The 17,441-nt window shown below is 46.1% G+C and overlaps 2 protein-coding genes across 6 annotated transcripts in view; one reads left to right on the top strand and one right to left on the bottom strand.

Moving 5' to 3' along the window:
• Window positions 1-1,668: 1,668 nt before the first annotated feature.
• KMT5A (lysine methyltransferase 5A) lies at window positions 1,669-15,329 on the bottom strand. 5 transcript variants are annotated; one of them, XM_075769324.1, is made up of 8 exons: window positions 15,190-15,329; window positions 11,713-11,807; window positions 9,394-9,550; window positions 7,616-7,832; window positions 6,714-6,798; window positions 6,280-6,339; window positions 5,034-5,224; window positions 1,669-3,890 (listed from the first exon to the last, which is right to left on the bottom strand). In XM_075769324.1, the coding sequence occupies exons 2-8, from the start codon at window positions 11,797-11,799 to the stop codon at window positions 3,680-3,682; spliced, it is 1,008 nt and encodes a 335-aa protein (XP_075625439.1). In that variant the 5' UTR covers window positions 11,800-11,807; window positions 15,190-15,329; the 3' UTR covers window positions 1,669-3,679. The 5 variants fall into 5 exon arrangements, with proteins under 5 accessions (XP_075625439.1, XP_075625437.1, XP_075625438.1 ...); XM_075769322.1 differs by lacking the exon at window positions 15,190-15,329 and adding an exon at window positions 12,587-12,684; XM_075769323.1 differs by lacking the exon at window positions 15,190-15,329 and adding an exon at window positions 12,123-12,244.
• A 1,682-nt stretch (window positions 15,330-17,011) lies between these two features.
• SBNO1 (strawberry notch homolog 1) overlaps window positions 17,012-17,441 on the top strand; it is a 33,733-nt gene continuing 33,303 nt past the window's right edge. Inside the window, exon 1 of the mRNA XM_075770224.1 lies at window positions 17,012-17,222. The gene's annotated coding sequence lies outside the window, so the exon portion shown is untranslated. The remainder of the gene's footprint in view (window positions 17,223-17,441) is intronic.

Here is a 17,441-nt window from a genome sequence, read left to right as displayed (position 1 = left end):
TTGTTCTGTGTCTGTCTTTGCACGAGATGGGTGATGCACAGGCGGCAGCAGGCAGAAGCCTGTCACGCCCTGCCCCACCAAAGGAAGACGTGGTCAGGCTGTGCCAGAGCCCCTGCGCACATGGAAACGGCTCGTGGGGGGTGAGATGAGAGATGGTGGAGAAGAGCACAGCAAGGGCAGAAAAGCTGCTGTGCTGTGCTCTGCCCACATGAAAGACTGATGTCTCTTCAGAGGTGCAGACATCTCAAACTGGAACAGATGCACTAAGCGTTTCATTTCTGACAGCTGAAGTTGTATTTTTCATAAGCTCTGTTCTTTCAATCAACTGTCACAAGCTATGTATTAGCCCAAGTAATGAGATTTATCATTAGTGGAAGCATATAGGGCAAACAGGAGTAGAAAAGAAGCTTGAAACACACTAATGAGGTTCCACATTTAGAAAAGCGGAATTTCCAGAGCAGAAAAGTCTGCACAGACATAAAAGAAGCAGTGACAGGCATCAAACTATGATCTTACTCTCTTCAGAAGTGAAAGCAGTGAAAGCTTTTGATTCCCTCTCCTACACTAGCAGCACGAAAAATATAGGACACTTGGCAAATCTGCTCAGATGCACAATGCGAATGCGGCTTTGCAGAAGACAGAACTGCAGTCTCTTGCCAGAATTTGGTAACAACTATACGTTAGCAAGGCAACAAAGATGTCTGACCTAAGCAAGTCGGTTTAGCCAGGGCACAGAACTGTTAAAGGCATTTTGCCACCTTCAAAACAGTAGTAAGCCTTGGCCATGTCCCTGCAACATATTTTCTGGAGCCTGGTAGCAGGGAAGGAAGTTAGGAAGTTACTGCATTTCCTGAGCAGTGCGTTTAAAGAAAAGAAAACCACCCACCAATCATGCATCAGCAACAGCCAGGATACACCTCTGCGCTGGAGAGAGATGTTTACATGTGCTCTCAACTCCATCCTCTGCTGTGGTTTCTCCAGGATGTATTTTCCAATCTCCTTTTAAAAAAAAAAAAAAGGAGGGCAGAGGAGTTATGCTCAAAACATACTGATCACTCTACTAAGTCTTAATGAAACAACTTTGGGTAGTAAACTGCACAGATTAAACAGAGCTGTGCAAAAGTAACAACCTGCCATGGAGGCACAGAAGACTAACGTAGCCCCAGGCTACTCTCTGCAGTTAGTGGAAGGAGACAATAATGAAAGCTGCAATTATTCTCTTCAGTTCACTATTTAAGATGTTCCCTACTTTAAAAAAAGGTGGGAGTTCACCAGTTAAAGCAGACAGGAGAGCACCTCAAACTTTTGGGGCTATTTTTTTTCTGGAACCACCACAGTTGCATCCAGTCGGGTGCCGAGTGAGCTGCACAGCTTCTCTCTCAAAAGGGGAGCAAATTCCTTGGCTGTGGCTACGCCACAAAAGGCTACAGTGCTGACAGAGCAACCCTGCGGTCTCTGGCAAAGCCACGCGAGCCTGACTACAGCAGTTCAGCTCCCAACCCAGGGGTGTCTTTCCCTGCTAAGTAAGTGCTTTACACCTTGTTAGAAGATGAAACCTTCCTATAAGGTGCAGGGTTAAAAATCCAAATGGCATGTTTCTGTGAAAAGTATTTTGATATACATATGCTATATACAATATCAATTCCTAGAAAAGTAAAGGATACATACTCAGTGCAACATCAGCTTTATTACCATCTTCCGATGCAGTGCTGCTTGATTACCAGTTAAGCGTTTCAGAGAAGACAATTTTCTTTTTATGTAAAATAGGGAGATATCTTCCCCCTTTCCTGTTTACAAAATGATGCTGATTGAGAACAAGCAAATGTTTAAATAAAGAAAAAGAAACACTTTATTCCAATTTTGACTTAAGGGAAGTGCTTTAGTGAAACATGATACTGTACACCACTGTAGTCTCTGTTACTGAGACCAGAGAAAAATCAGTGCCAACTCAAAGAGGTCAGCCAACGAACCTTACCTGTAACTCAGTACATGTAAGGTAACAGGTCTCCAGTTAACTCTTCAGAAATGGTGAAAACACACAGGCGGTCTCTGATGAGCTTGCCTTGTGTTAAGTGGTAAATAATATAAAGCATTTAATGACTAATGATTTTCACAGCTTTCTTTCAAAATGCTAATGATCTGCAATGGAGACAGGTACAATAGCAGCCACTTCATCAATAATAAATATATTCTTTATTTTACAGAGACATTGTCTTCAAGTTTTTAATTTAAAAAATACATCACTAAGCCACCTCTCTTGCTGCTGGAGCATACAACCAGGATGGTGTTGCTATTTGACCTATCACATAGGCAAGCATATAAGATTGTCCTAGAGGGCATTAGCTGGAACAGCAGCAGCCTTCAAGACATGAGGAACAGAAGACATTAACAGAGCCACAGATCCCTTGCTGACATCTTCCAGCAGCAAGCGTGGCTGATGGCTCACAGCCATTTTCATCTACATACATGCCAAGCCTGCCTTGGCAAAAATTCCAACTGGTAAGAATTCATCTTTAACATAAAGGACCTGCATTGCATTGCCTGCCTATATCACAGATTTGGTTCTCCAACAGTAACGTTACAAACATCTGCAAGATGCTAAGCGCTCAACTCCCATTTAATACAGTGGGACCAGACCACGCTGGACAGACCTACAGGACCAGGCAATAAGGAATCTACTTTCTTCATTGCATGAACTCCATCATTACAGTCTGAAGCTGCATATGAAGATGACTCCTATTTTTGGAACCGCTATGCTTACTTCAAGCATTCACAGTAAATAAATAGTTTCTGGTGTGGCTAATTAGCATAGGAAGGTAATAAAAAAGTTTTTGGAGAGAGCTTTTTCTTTTACTTCTTTAAAATCCTCTGGAAGACACCTCCAAGAATCAGCCATCAACTATGAAAAGGTACCATCTTAAATTTTAGAAAATAAGTAATGTCAAACATTGATTCTCACTGTGAAGTTCTGTCTTCACATTTCTAATCAGTATCAACCCAGCCTATCAAAATCCATCCTCATTTGGCTTGGAGTCATTTCTCTGAAGAAAGCAGCCAATTTGACCATCCATTTCCCTCAGCGCCAGTGCATTTAAAGTTCATTGCCAACATGAGATATGACACTGGAAAAACTTGATCCCTACCACAAATTATTATTTGAGAACAATAGTAGCATCCATCTCCGAGAAGCCTGTCAGAACTGGGTTGTAAGAAGCAGTCAAGCCATTGGATGTACAAGTCAGAGTACAGAAGTACATCTGCTGTCATAAAGCTAATGCCAAATTCATCACCCCACAAAGCGGAGCATGAGATTTCACTGCAAAAGCAGAAGCACAACCCAAGCGATTACGTTTCTGTGCAAGTCTTTGACTGCATGCTCAAGTGGCACTGGTCACTATGTAGAAGTATTCAAATTTTAGGGAGGGTTTCCTTTTATGATATAAAAGTGTTGGCAATCTAAGATCAATTATTCAAGAAGCCTGCCTGGAAAACTGTAATAGGTATTTAAATATTGCAAAGCAAAAGGGTAGTTTTTAAGGAGCTCAGAACACCATAAGCAGTCCACTAAGAAAGCTGAGGGAAGTGAGGACAGGAAAAAAAATAATCCACTGACTCCTTGTAGAGCACTCAGTCCAAAAAAAAAAAAACCAAACCCCAAAAATAACCCAAAGAAGATGAATTAGTGTTTCAGCCATGGATGAGCTTCAATGGAAGCTTTGCTTCTGTCTCCATAGTCGTACAACAGTTCTTCACCCGCTTTAATGTCTCTGGAAGCTATTAGTATGAGATGAGGCACACCATCAATGTCATGAAGCTTTGTTTGGCAATTGCCACATTTGCTGTGATTAATCAGTCTTCCCAGACGATTAGTTTCTTTTGTAGCATCAACACTGAAAGAACAAGAGCAGAATGCAGGATTGCTGTGTATCACACAGTCACGCTTGTGGACAAAAACCAAAATGTGCAAATCAGATAAAGAATGAGGAATCCACACAAGGCTTGAAAAATGAAGGAAAAACATGACATTACAGAATATTCTGTATATGATTAAACAGCACATAATATGGCAGCGTAGGTAAACTAAAGCAATTCTGGGAGACTAAGTTAGCACAAAACCCAGAAAACAGACAACTTTGGACTGTTTCCGAGATGCCCATTTCCAAGCAGCTCTCAACTGCTCAAGGAGTAGCAGAACCCAGATGCAAGACACCAGCAGAAAGGCTTGACACCTTAAATACACTCCTCTCAAGAAAGCTGTGCCCAAGCAAAGTAGTATTCACTGTGTAAGCCAGCAAGAGTCTCTACTCACACAGAAGGCTGAGAATGCCTAAATACTACATCCTCAACTTCCAGCGACCTGGATACTAAAGCTCTAGCGACACTCATTGCACAAAGAATTATATGGCAGCTATCATTATAGCCCCTAGACTGCAAGTCAGAATCTTAGAACATAGGGCACTTCAAGGTAATTAATATATAGGTTAAGTGACCCACGCTCCAGTATGCGGTAACATCAGCCAAGGAGGAAAGAACTTAGTCAAGTAGTTGCTTTGAGAGAAATTGAGTTTGACGCATATGGAACAGGAAATAAAGTGACAAAGCATGCATGTGGGGCAGGCGTTAGGTACTAGAGATACAAGGAGACCCAGTCAAAGACAGTTGAAGGAAATGTTTCTCTTCCAGAGTTTGTCCATACTGCTTTTCAAACAAAATCCTTGCAACTCAGAAAAAGCCAGTTAATTTTACAAGAGTATAAATTTAGGCAGAAGTCCATGGCAGAGCTGGAAGTCTCATCCAAGCAGATACAACTCTCCATATAGCTTGTGCTGTACTTCAGAGAACAGGGATTTGAGTCACCACCCTTTCCTTTCAGCCCAGAGGTACAAGAGGCTCTTGGAGCATGAAACAGTGCTCAAAAAATTTTCCTGATTCATGGTTTCCCCCCCCCTTTTTTTTTTAAAATAAAAACAAGAAAAGGCTTAGCGGCATTCAAAGCCTCTATCACTCAACTATCACACTTAAGAGAAGCTTACCAGTATGTTTTGCTGAGGTACTGAAAATAGTACATATAGCAGCCTGTGGATGGGTCTTGAGCATATACAGCTTCTCGCTTTTTAGCATCAGTGATCTCTATGAGATCCCCATGATATTCAACTACAAATTCTCCTCGATTAAAATGTTTAGTAGCAATTACTCCTCTCCCTTTGCCATCGATGTAATCAATCTGTTGAGTTGAAAAGAAAATCAGCTGGGAAATTAGAAAGTATTTACATGATTGCAAATATGCTGTTTACTAGGAAATAAGCACAAGTCAGATTTGTCATTAAAAACTGCTACAGCAGGGTATTTGTGTGTATTGCAAAGCTGTAGAAGTACAATGCATAGCATTGTGGAAGAAATACAGGATCAGTTTGGGACACACTGAGTTACCAGGTATTTTCATACAAAATCTTTTGATCAAAGAACTAAGAATTACTTTAAATAAACTATACACAGAGTTATCTATTTTTTTTCTTTTAAACTACCTATTAGCTGAGGCAGTAAGCTTTTCCATTTCAGGTGCACCACCACCAATAGCATACAGAGATTAAAAAGTTAGAGGAACAGAAAGATCAATCACAGAAATTACATTTATCACCCACCAGTATACTTTACTATTCCTGCCTCCCTCTATAAATTGGACAACTCCAAGAAAGTTCTGTCACTGTCACAGATGTGACAGTATTAACTGCAGGCTACTGCTTTTCAAGAATCACAGCTCTTCTGCACTTCTAGGAGCCATTTCTGCTTTAAATTCTAAAAAGGGTGATCAGAGTAAAGTACTTGGTCCCAATAACTAGTATTTGCTAGTAATGAGAGGAAAACCAGTACAACTCATTATCCCAAGTGTCATAATGAAGACCCACAGACACTGGCTGTAAACAGGCTAAGAGAATTTGTTACCATACAGACAATAAATATGGGTGTTACCTTTAAAACATATGACAATCAAGATGCTATAACTAACAGCATTTTTGGAAGCTAACCCAAGAAATGAGATACTAAAGGAAGCAAAGAGTATAAAGCCCCCTCAATATTTATGACTAATGATGCACATACATATTCTTCAGAGGCAAATATTGCCCATCCAAAAGGAAAGACAGTGTGCTCCACTTTCATCTTACTATCGGGAAACTGCAGCAGTTCTGAGACCGAGTTCTCCTGCTTTCTGCTTAAACAGATTAACAGCAAGATATTGTATAAACAGTACACGGCTACTCAGTTTGACATTGCAGTTACCTTCATTCCTTCTTCTTTCCCACTTGTAATGAGCTCATCTATTTTCCTCCTCTCCTCAGTCTGCAGAAGAAACAAGAACAAACAAAACCACAGTATTGTTGATAGTTTTTGTAGCTTTTTCTCTAGCTAAAAGGAAATTATTAGCCAGCAACGCTCATTTTTCCAAACTATCCCACATTTCTAGCAAAACTGATTGGTAGAGACAGATTTCTGCCCTTCAAAATATATAAGCAGCTAGATTCTGTCCTAGAAGAACTGGATCAGCATTTCCAAATTTTAAGAATGTTCTTAATACTCGCAGTGCACAGTGCTATTTGTATTTGGCCAATAGAAACCATTTACAGGTAGTTACACGCTTCCTCAAACGGTCAATTAACCAGCAACATTATAAGTAACATTATTTTAAGAAGCAGCAACATTATTTTAAGCACTACCTCCAATTCAGATTTGCTCTTCCTGGAACTTCTTCTAACTGGGTAATAATCTGTCACTTTTCGATTTGGCGTTCTTCCTTGTGTTCTAAGGGATAAGAAAAATAGAGAATAGGCGTATTTCAGACAATTTGTGAAGTTAAACCTCTAGGACTGAGGTATCTAAGAAATTTTTAATTTCAGCTCGGTATGTTGAAAGGTGATCAACACGAATCAGTGTTTCTTATCACTACTCTTCAAGTCAAAACCTACATCCTCTTTTCTTCCCCACGCTATTTCCATTACTCTAGTACTAATTCTTCAACAACAAGAATGAGACGTCATTGGAAACCAACTGAAGGTCACATTACGAGTCTGAAGCCCCCTGCACGCCTTGCCAGAAGGCACTCTAAAATTTAGGTCATGAAAACTGCTTGGCAAGGAATTCATTAATGTTAGGTCACGTTACTCAGATATCACAAAAAAAGAGTATCAGCTCAGCCAGGAAGCCTCCAACTGTAATTAATCTAACATTCTGTTTCTGACAAGATACATTCCCATTTGTCCACAGGAAAGTAGGTCTCAATGGCTCATTAATTTCTTTTTCTATAGGTGATCAGCAAGTATTTCACTTGAGATAAAATGCATTAGCTTTGCTTTCAAGAAAAACAAAAAAGTCCTCTGCAAGGTAGATAAATACTTTGGGTACTATTTTGTATTTTCAAACATATTATTCTTGAGAAAACAAAGCAGTCTCCTTTAAGATTTGTTCCCCCCAACATAACCATTTGCTTAAAAAAAGGCAACAAAACAAGAGTAAAATTACAGGTCTGACTCTAGTTCCTGAAGGAAAAATACTGATCAAAGCCTCCTGGTGCAAAAGGACACACAGAAGAAAAGCTTTTACAACTCCAGAAGTCACTTACTTTTTCCTTGGTCCACGTTTTGCTTTAACCATCTTTTTCTGAGCTGGCTTTGCATTGGCCTCATCGGCACAGTCTGAAGGCAGGGGCGTCTTTTGAGTTTCTACAGTTTCTTGGTTTTGATCAGAGGAGGGTACCGAAGTATTGCACCCACCTTCTTTATCTTTCTGGTCTTCTGGTTTCATAGCACCTTCGATTATATTGCCACCATTCTTTTTTTCTGGTGACAGGAAAATAAAGTAAGGCTCTGAACCTAGGATCATCTATACCAGAGTGCTTTAAATGAATTCCAATGGTTTCTAGTCCAAGTTTCTAGTTCTGTCAAACAGGAGAAAGAGGAAGGGAATGATACAATCTCCTTCTGCTGAACCCAGATAGACTGTTACTCAACTTTTGACTAGTCATTGCTACAGTACACACAGTACAGAAGGAGGGATGAGCAGAGAAAGGGAAAGGGTAAACAAAAGCCCAAGTACTTTACCATGTTAGATTTGCGACTCAAGAGTTTTTCCAAACCTGGACATGCAGCACCTTCAGTGCAGTGTTTGAAACAACTGCACAGTTTGCATCGGGCATACTAAATTGTCAAGTTGCCATAAGCTAATCAAGATCCTGCACAAACAAGGGGGAGGAAGCCTCTCTGAATCCTGCACTGCTGTGATCAGTAGCTACAGACGCTGGTACCAAGTGGCCAACACCACTCAGACAAAATCCACAGGAGATAAAGGGCTGGGACTTAAAAGAAGTACCCCACACAAACCCAACATTTTCTTGGTTGCATGCATCCTACCTTGGTACAATGACCACATCCTCCTTTCTCAGCCAACTGATTTAGAGGTAGGTGAGCATGGCTTAAAGCTGAATAAAGTTTTTATTTAAAGCAAATCACCAGATTTAACAGTCCTATCTGCTGAGACAGATGCTTCAATCTCACTGGAGAAAAGTACAGCTGCAAGGCCACAGCAATGGAACAAGCTAAAGCCATCTTCACTTTCTTGTCAAAACTGAAGAGCTAAAGGCCCTAAGTTTCCAGAAAACCCGACATTCCCTGTGTTGAGTGGGACTTAAAATACCTGCTTGCTAAAAGTGTTTGTATCAAAATGTTTTGACAAATTACCAAGGTTATTAAATGCACCTTTAAACATAAACTAGCTTCCTCCCCCCCCGCCCCCATAGACTTATGGAACATTCCCATTCCTAGTCACTACAATGAAGCATCTATGAAGCCTGGCACTCAGCATCCACAATCTGTGCTCCTCCTACTCACTGCCTTTATTTTACCCTGAAAATTTAAGAATTGTTTCTTCTTCTACCAGTACCTCTACCTCATACCTGATTTGACTTTGAATTGCCTTTACATAAGTTAGTATAAAGTAGTCAAATTTTAGAATAAACCAGTTTTAGGTAATAAAACAGACAAAAAAAAAATTAGATAAACTACCGAACACTGACCTGAAGAAGCATAGTAGTAATAGAATTGCAGGGAGATTAGGGCATACAGACAACGCAAGCATTAGCTTTCTATATCCAGAGAGACAATACAAATATAGCCAGATGAAAAAACAGAAGAAAAATTGCCTGATAAACCTGTGACTTAAGTTTTGAAAAGGATAAGAACACTCTCATCTTTGTAGAGTCCCAGTTTGCCAGTAGAGTTGTAGGACTGGGAAAGCAATTGGGCCAGGGGAGCTGCCTCGTCATCTTGACTGTGTATTAAAGTTTTCAAACTGGGGGCAAGGGAACACATTTAATGAGGCAAGCAATCCAAAGAGCAATCTTACCATCTCCTTTCCTGTAGGTTTCGTTTAGTGTTTTTCCCTGACATTTCACCTCGTGATACATGACAGAGTTTTCTTCTTGCAGCGGGGGGCGAGCACCAGGAGTTTTGTTAGGATTCAGGTAGCTGTAGATTTTGGATTGACCGATAAACACATTCTCCTAAAACAGACCCACACAAAAATCAGTACATCACAGAGATGCCAGATATATCAAGTTGGTATCCACAACACGCTGCAAAGACCAGGTCTGACAGCTGACAGTGCTAATGCAAATTATGCTCCTTTAATGCATCATCCTTGCCGCTGTTGCTATTTCTACTAAGTGAAAACATAACGGTGGTAAGCACTCAGAGAGCTTTACTAATGCAAACTCTCAGTCCAAGAGGACTTTCACATGAAACGTGGCAGGATAGGGTAGTCGTAACTAACTCCAGCTTCCACCCTGCGTTTCACAGTATGAACTCTGGTGCTAAAAAAAAAAAAACACCAACAAAAAACCCAACCTTGAGCTACTCAGGAAGAAGGTGGTCTCCAAGAGTGTAAGCCAAAAAAAACACGAATAACATAGAAAAAAATTGCCCAAGCCTAGAATGTACCTCTCATAGCCAGAGAGGTATGAGCTTACCCAAACACTCTCATGAGGTGTCAAATGTTACTGCAGTTAATTATATGCTCTACTGAGCAACACAGAAGACAGGAATCAGTTTTGCACAATTTAACTTGAGTGATGTCTCTCAGTGAAGTCTGGGAGATAAACAGTGCTGCCTTTTTATGCATTATATTTCATAAAACAAAGTGTAAAAGTTGTTCACAGCAAAAGAAATTAAAGAGTCTACACAACGCACTTATGCTCAGCCAGGAAAATGGTAAAACCCTCTGGCAAGGTCAAACACCAGAGACCGGGGTTTGTACATTGGCTCGGGCTCCAAGAACATCAGTGGTGAGCAGTATCAAATTTAGCAAAGTTTAGTGGAGTCGTGTCACCTTTGCTTTTACAGTGTCCTGCCACCTCACCGAGTTTTGACTATGTAGCGTATGTGGGGCATACAGATTTCCACTGTGAAATCTCAGTGTCTGGACAAGCAGATGCAACTTGGCCAGATTGAGTTTGTCTTGGCTATGGTTTGACTCAACTAAAAGCAATTTTCAGACATTGCAAGCCAGTTAAAACAACAAAAACATGCATTCGTTTTTTTAGAAAAGCACACAAAGGTTCCCAATAGTTAAAAAAATAGCTCAACTATAGCTGACTAAACAAATACTCCAGTATATGTAGTCACACAAACAGTAAAAAAAAGTAAACAAAGCACACAATAAAACAGATAGTATGATTTTAATAATTATCATAATCATGAGTAACAAACTTAATGTGTACATGATTCACACACAAAATAAGACCAGTTAAAGGCTCAAATCTTAGTCCACACATAAACTTTACTAAAGATTAAGATTACAGTAGAACAGCCTGAGGAAAAGCAAGTCAGTTAGACACTCCCTGACCCCCGAATTTCTGAAAGGCCTACGAAAGACAAGACTTATTTAAAAAACGGGCTTTTAAGGATGAAGTACTAAGAAAACACTCCATTTTAACAAATGCAAGCAGCGAACCCTGTGCTGCATAGTTCTCAAAGATTTAGCGAAGAGTTTAAATATGGGCATTTCCGGAAAAAGCCAGAAGCAGTGAACTGCAGCAGTCCACCTGCCAGCAGAGCCTTCTGGCTTTCAATACAACATTAACAGGAAACAAACAACTATTTTTCCACCAAAGCTTCCTCCCAGCTCATTCCCAGCTCCCTGCCTGCTGTGTTCTTGGCGCTACGGAGACGCGGCTGCCACGTCTTTGTCTGTGCCAGGCTTGAGACCCTTGAGATGAGAGATTTTCTCAGCACAGCAGAGCACATGAAGGGCTACTGAGGAGCTCTGGGTTTTAATACAATAGCCACAATTATTTCCAGGGAGGAAAGCGACTGTCAACCTCCAGCCAACTGCTTCTAACAAAACTACACGACGGGGAAGATGGCACGGAGAGATTGCCGAGCCTGGGGCCTGGCTGCTCGCTGACAGCCTCAGCGGCGCCCTATGCTTGCAGGACAGCTGCGGCAGGGCACAGCGAAACACGAAAGAGTCTGCTTCCACATAAAGTTAACCGATTTGGGAATGACTCGAGTACCCCCAGAAGCCAGGCGCCCGGGGCCACGCGGCTCCCCAGGGCAACCCGCACGCCGGCTCGCTCGCACCGCAGGGTGAAGCGGAGGGCGCAGCGCACCCCAGGAGCCTCCCGCCCCACTCAGTTCCGCCCGCCCAGGCCCGGGCAGTGCTTACCCCGCCGGCCCGGGGGCGGCCGGGGCCCTTCCTCTCTGCGCTCTCGGGGCTGGCCTCCTCCGCGCCGCCCGCCCTGGCCTTGGGCATGTTCTTCCCTAGGAACAAGGAGGGAAGAGCGGCACTTGAGCCATGTCCGGCGCGGCCGCCCGCGGTCATCGCCCAGCCGTCTCGGCCTGCGCCATGTTTAAAGGGCTGGATGCGGCAGGGCGAGCCGCGGCGGCCCAGCCCCTTCCCGGCGAGCTGCGCACACCGCGCGGGGGAGGAGTCCCGCCGGCCCCGGCGCCCCGCGCCTCCCGGGAGGAGCATCCGCACCGCGGAGATGCCCCGCGCCGCCCAGCCCCCGCCCTACGCCCGGCGCGACAGCCCGCCGCGCCCCGGCTCCGCTCCTCCCCGCCGCCGCGCCCGCGCACCTTTAGCCATGACCGCGGCGGCGCGGCCCGGCGCCCAGGAGCCCCCCGCGGACCGGGCTGCCCCGACAGTCCCCAAGAAGCTCCCCCGCCGAAACCAACCGCTCCGCTGGGAAGACACGGCGCTCCCCTCCGCAACCCCATTGGTTTAACCGTGTGCCGATAATCGCTTCCGCGCCCCTGATTGGCGCGCAGAGCCGCACCCCGCCCCCTCCCTGTCACACGGAGATGGTCGCAGCTCCCGGGAACAGGGTTTAAATGTGCGTTCCCTGGGCGCTGATTGGCCCGTGCGAAGGGCAACCGGCGCTCTGATTGGCTGCCCGAGAAGAAACGCCCTTCCGCGGCAGAGCCCCGCCACGTGGGTAGGGCGCCCCGCTGGGAGCAGGCCCCGTCCGTGCCCGGCGGAGCGGCGGCGGACGCCGGGGAGGCGGACAGATGTACCCCGTCCTGCGCGGTCCCGTTAATACCTCCTCCCTCCTGCATCTCCTCGCAGAGCACGTGGATCTCTGCTCCTGCCACAGACGCACACGGCCCCCCGCCACCTCACCGCGGAGATCCGGGTGACCCCGAGCTCCAGCGAGATTGTAAAACTGCGCTGCGAAGTCACTAGACTGCTTTACGCAACGTCTGTCTTAAATCTCTCTGGTTGAAATTTAAGTCTATCAATTCCATCCTCAAATCTTGCCTGGTGAACAGATAATACTCAAGCATTGCACTTGAGCATCAAAGCCCTTTGTGTAACCCCTGTTCGGTAACAAGGGCAGCTAAAACATGGCAAAACCACAAAGCCATCACCAGAAACAGCCTTCAGCATCGACGCCCTGGTCTGAAGCGCATGACAGGTCTCTTACACGCACTTCAAAATCAGGACAGTATGACTGCAGAGAGCAGAGCAGCAGTGAGGCAAGAGGGCGCGCAGATCAAGGGGATACCGAATGTTTCTTCTTCGTTACTGGATGTCATCATGGATGTTAGGAAATTACCACACAGGACCTCTGTGGTGCTCCACGTTAAGTAGAACAATTATATTGAGCAACAAAATATGACTAGTTTTTCTTATCTGTGTTAGCCCTTTGCAGCATGTGCTCAGGATATGGGTCCGTGGTAAGCGCTGTAGTCACGGGATGGCTTCCCACCAAAGGCTTATCTGCAGCCACAGGCCACTGCCTGTCTCCTGGGCATTCCTACAGTGGCTAATCAGCCAGTTCAGGGCGGTGATACAAATGAAAACTATCCTTTTCCTTAAGAAAAACAACAGAAAAAAACCTGCTGTCAACTTCAGCAAGAAGTGCCCAGGAGGGACGGCCTCACCCTTCCCGGGCCACCCCTCGGCAGCCAGGGAGCGGACAAGGCACGGATGCGGCGTGACTGCAGAGGAGGGATCAGAAGGCAGCGCGGTGCTTCAGTCTACCCTCTCCTCACTTGGTGATAGCTCTCTGCATAAATAAGCCCTTCAAGAAAAGGCAAAAGAAACCCAGCTCTGCATTGTCGCCATCATTTCTTATGTCTGCATCTTCACCGACAAGGCATACGTGCGTAAGCACACGCACATACGCATTTCACAGACAGGCAACAAAAACCCACTAGGTGTTTTCCTGCAAACTGTCGGACACAAGGCTGCAGCGAGCTGACATGAGCTAGGCGTGATGTTGATGAACTCCTCCATCAAGGCAGGTACCCCAAGCTCTCCAGAAGAGCACTGAGCCCTTGGCAGACACTACTCTGGTTTTTCCACCCCAATTCACACTGTTCTTTTCACATAGCTAGGATGTGACTGGAAAAAAATCTTCATAAATTACTAATGATCATTTCCTTCTTGCAGTAATTGAGGAACAGTGTTCCTAATGTCCTGGGAAAGCTCTGGAAACACCTTTACTGTGGTTTCGCTCAGCTTTTGGGGGTTGGATATTTTTAATATTGATTTTATGTAAGTATATTAAACAAAGCAACCGAATTTGCGTGGAAACTGTGCGGGCCGCCACTAGAGGGCAAAACAAGCTAACTAATTATCTTCCCTAGAGCAACAAAGAAAACAACGTCATCTCTAACTGGCCCTTGCTACCAGCACGGTGGGATCACGCTATGAATTAACAAAACACGCTGGCTTGCCCCCTTTGGCTTTCCTCAGGGAGTTATGGCCAAAAAGCCGGTACTGAGGGGAAGTTAAAATGCTGTCAGACATTTGCTATGGCCCCAAAGAGGACGCGTCTGTCTGCAACCACCCGTCACCGTGACTCAGGACACAGAGCACATGGGAAAGTGCTGGCCGGCTCCCATGCTCCAGAGGGAGCAGCACAACTCCCACAAGCACCAGCTTTAAAACCCAGTGACCTAAATATTATCTCCAGTAGTACTGTAAGGGCAGGTCCTGAGAGTGCTACGTTTTAATGCGGAAATGTGAAATAGGTTTTGGGGGGGGAAGGGAAGAAATACTCATGAAGAAGGCATTGGATTTGCTCAGAAAGGAAAGAAAATCTTCCTGCAGTCTAAATAAACACTTCGCCCAGTTTAAAAAAAAAAAAAATCTTATTTTTCAGGACTGGTTACCTTTGCATTCAAAAGTTCAATTTTTTTCAAGTATACCCATAAGACATGCTCGTTAAATAAATATTTCCACCTGCAAGCAAGTTCTGGCTGCAGTTCTCACTTACACAGCACCTGTCATATTTGCAATTAAATAAATATCACAGCATTTACACAAATTTCTTATTCACAAAATGAAATCCCAATCGACAATTTGTGTTTCAGCCACTGTACCTCTCCACTAGAAAGCGAGTAAAAACGCTGCCCTAAGGGTAACCATTGAGTGTTACATTAAGCAACAATATTTTATAAAATCATATAGCAAAATGCCAGTAGGCACTAACTACATTTTGTAGATTATAAAATATAATTACATTCAGAATAGTATCTACCAATGATAAAAGAAGAGCACCTCAGACAAAAAACCATTCAGTGAGATACTTAAGTTGCGTGCAAAATCATAGGGACACAGCATCCTGCAGATAATTCTGCACGTGCCAAATTCATGCCAGTAGGAAGCATCACTGCCACCAGCGGGATTACTCACCTCTCCCAGTCGAGGATGATCATAAATTCCGCTCGCAGGCCTGATGGATAACTATCTTTTCAAGTCAAGACATCAAAAAACGTCACTTTCTTGTCATGATCGTAGGGAGCTGCTTAGATGTATTTAACATTCGATACAGCACATGTGGACTGGACTTCATTGTGCCTTTATTTGAAGTGTGTAGAGGCCAATAATCAAGATATTCGCTGACGTTTAAATTGTTCTTCTCATCTCTGGCCAGACTTCTGTTGTCTTTTTCTCCATTTAGTGTCTGAAGCATCGCTGATTAATCTGAATTACTTAAGTCAGTTTAATTAACACTGCTTTGTCTTTAAATAGCTTAGCCTAAATCTGTCTAATCCTTTACTGGTTATTTTAATCCTTGTTAAGTTTGTCTAAAGATAAAAGAAGTAAACTTGTATAAAATTGAGTGAGCAGTACTAAACATTTTAAGCAGATTTCATGACTGCTCACACCTTTATTTACATCTGCTTCAATTTTATGTTAAAATTCTTTTTAAAAAATCCTATGCTACACAACTGGGAAAACATTCTAATGGAAAACTGTCTCTTTTTGCAAAAATCTGTCATTCTGAGGGCCTTAAGTGCTAAAAAGATCTCTCCAAATGTAAAACTAGTGTAAGTAGTCATCAGGTTTTCATAGTTAGCTTTTTGCAGCAGAAAATTTCATGTTAGCAGCTTGAAAGCAGCAAGGGAAAAGTCACGTGCCAGCACATCCCCACAGGTGTGGCCTTCCCAGACTGGTCAGCAGGGATGGCACTCCGCACAGCACCGCTCCGTCACTCCTCATTCTCCTAGAGGAGTCCAGGAAGCTCCTGTGAGGGAAACACCAAAATCGTGGGACTATGAGGGCACGGGGGAGGGCTGCACGTATCCCCAAGACGGCACGGCACCGAATGGCACCGACTCCCCTGGAATACTCAAGAGCCCTACAACGCCGCCTCAGCGTGCTTTCACAGGCAGGCCCCCCAGGCCCGGCTCCACAGCAACACCAGCGCACTGAAACCGAGGGGCGGCCTGAAGGAAGACGCGAGAGCACGGGCGGGGGGGCCGAAACAACATCATTTCCCCTCAGGCCAGGAGCCCCAGCACAGGGGCCGAGCGCCGCACCCAGCCCGCGCCCGAGACCGCCCGCTCAGCTCCCAACCGCCGCCAACGCCACGCGCTGCCTCAGGCGGATGCGCAACGCGCATGCGCGGCCTCCTCCGCGCGGACATAAGGCGCGGCTGCGCGCTACTCACGCTTTGCGTCATCGCCGCGGCGTTCCCGCCTCAGGGCCGGGCCCCCCCCCATGATGCCTCGAGAAGAGCTGGATCTCGCGAGGGTGCTGCCTATCGCGTCCTCGCGGCAGCCGCCATCTTAGAGGGGCCGGGATCACGTGACCGCTCGCAGCCGTTCGCCTCCGCCTTCCCCTCCCCCACCCACCGGGAACCGGGCCCAGATCGCCACTCTCGACTCCGGCCGCCGCCCTAGGGCCGGGCCCGCCCGCGCGGACGTCGCTTTTTGAGGACGCTGGAGACGCCGGGTTTTTTTTGCGGGGGGGGGGAGCTTGCTGCTTTCCCCTGTTGCCGGGGCGGGGAGGAAAGAGGCGCGGCATGTCACGTGACGGAGGAGCGCGGGGGGCGCGCGCCAAAGCCCGGCAGCGGCGGCGGCAGCGGGGGGGGGGGGAGAGGAGGGGGGCGAATGGGCGCGAGACGGCGGCGGCAACCAGCCACGTGACGAGGGAAGTCAGAGTGGAAGGGGCTGAGTCACGTGGCGCGGAGCGCGCGCCAGCGGCGGGCGGTGGCTGGTGTCACGTGGGGAAGGTGCGGCGCGTCGGGCGGGGGGGAGGTGCGTCGGCGGTCACGTGGTGCGGCGCGGCGGGCGGCCCCAGCCACCCTCCCCTCCCCCTCCCCTGTGAGAGGGGAGGGAGGGAGGGCAAAGATGGCGGCGGTGAGTTAGAAAGCGGCGGGCGGCGGGGCCAGCGGCGGAGACTTCCAGGACCGGCCGCGGGAGGATCGAGAGCGAGAGAGAGTGAGTCCCGCTCCGTTCCTTCGCCTGGCGGCAGGCCTGCTTCGGCCGCCTCGGGGCGCTTCCTGCGCGGCGGGGTCGCCGCGGTGCCCCCGGGGGTCCCCTCCCCTCAGTCCCCCCCGCGGCGCCGCCGTGGGGGCTGTCCCCCGCCGTACCGATGGCGAGCTCCGCGTCTCCCGTGGCCTTCCAGCCTGGGGCGGGCCGCGCGGCTGCCGCTGCCGG

The sequence above is a fragment of the Balearica regulorum genome, chromosome 17 (genome assembly GCF_011004875.1).
Source record: "Balearica regulorum gibbericeps isolate bBalReg1 chromosome 17, bBalReg1.pri, whole genome shotgun sequence".
Classification (NCBI taxonomy): Eukaryota; Metazoa; Chordata; class Aves; order Gruiformes; family Gruidae; genus Balearica; species Balearica regulorum.
Note: the sequence above shows the minus strand (reverse complement) of the source record. Positions and strands in the feature narration are given on the sequence as shown.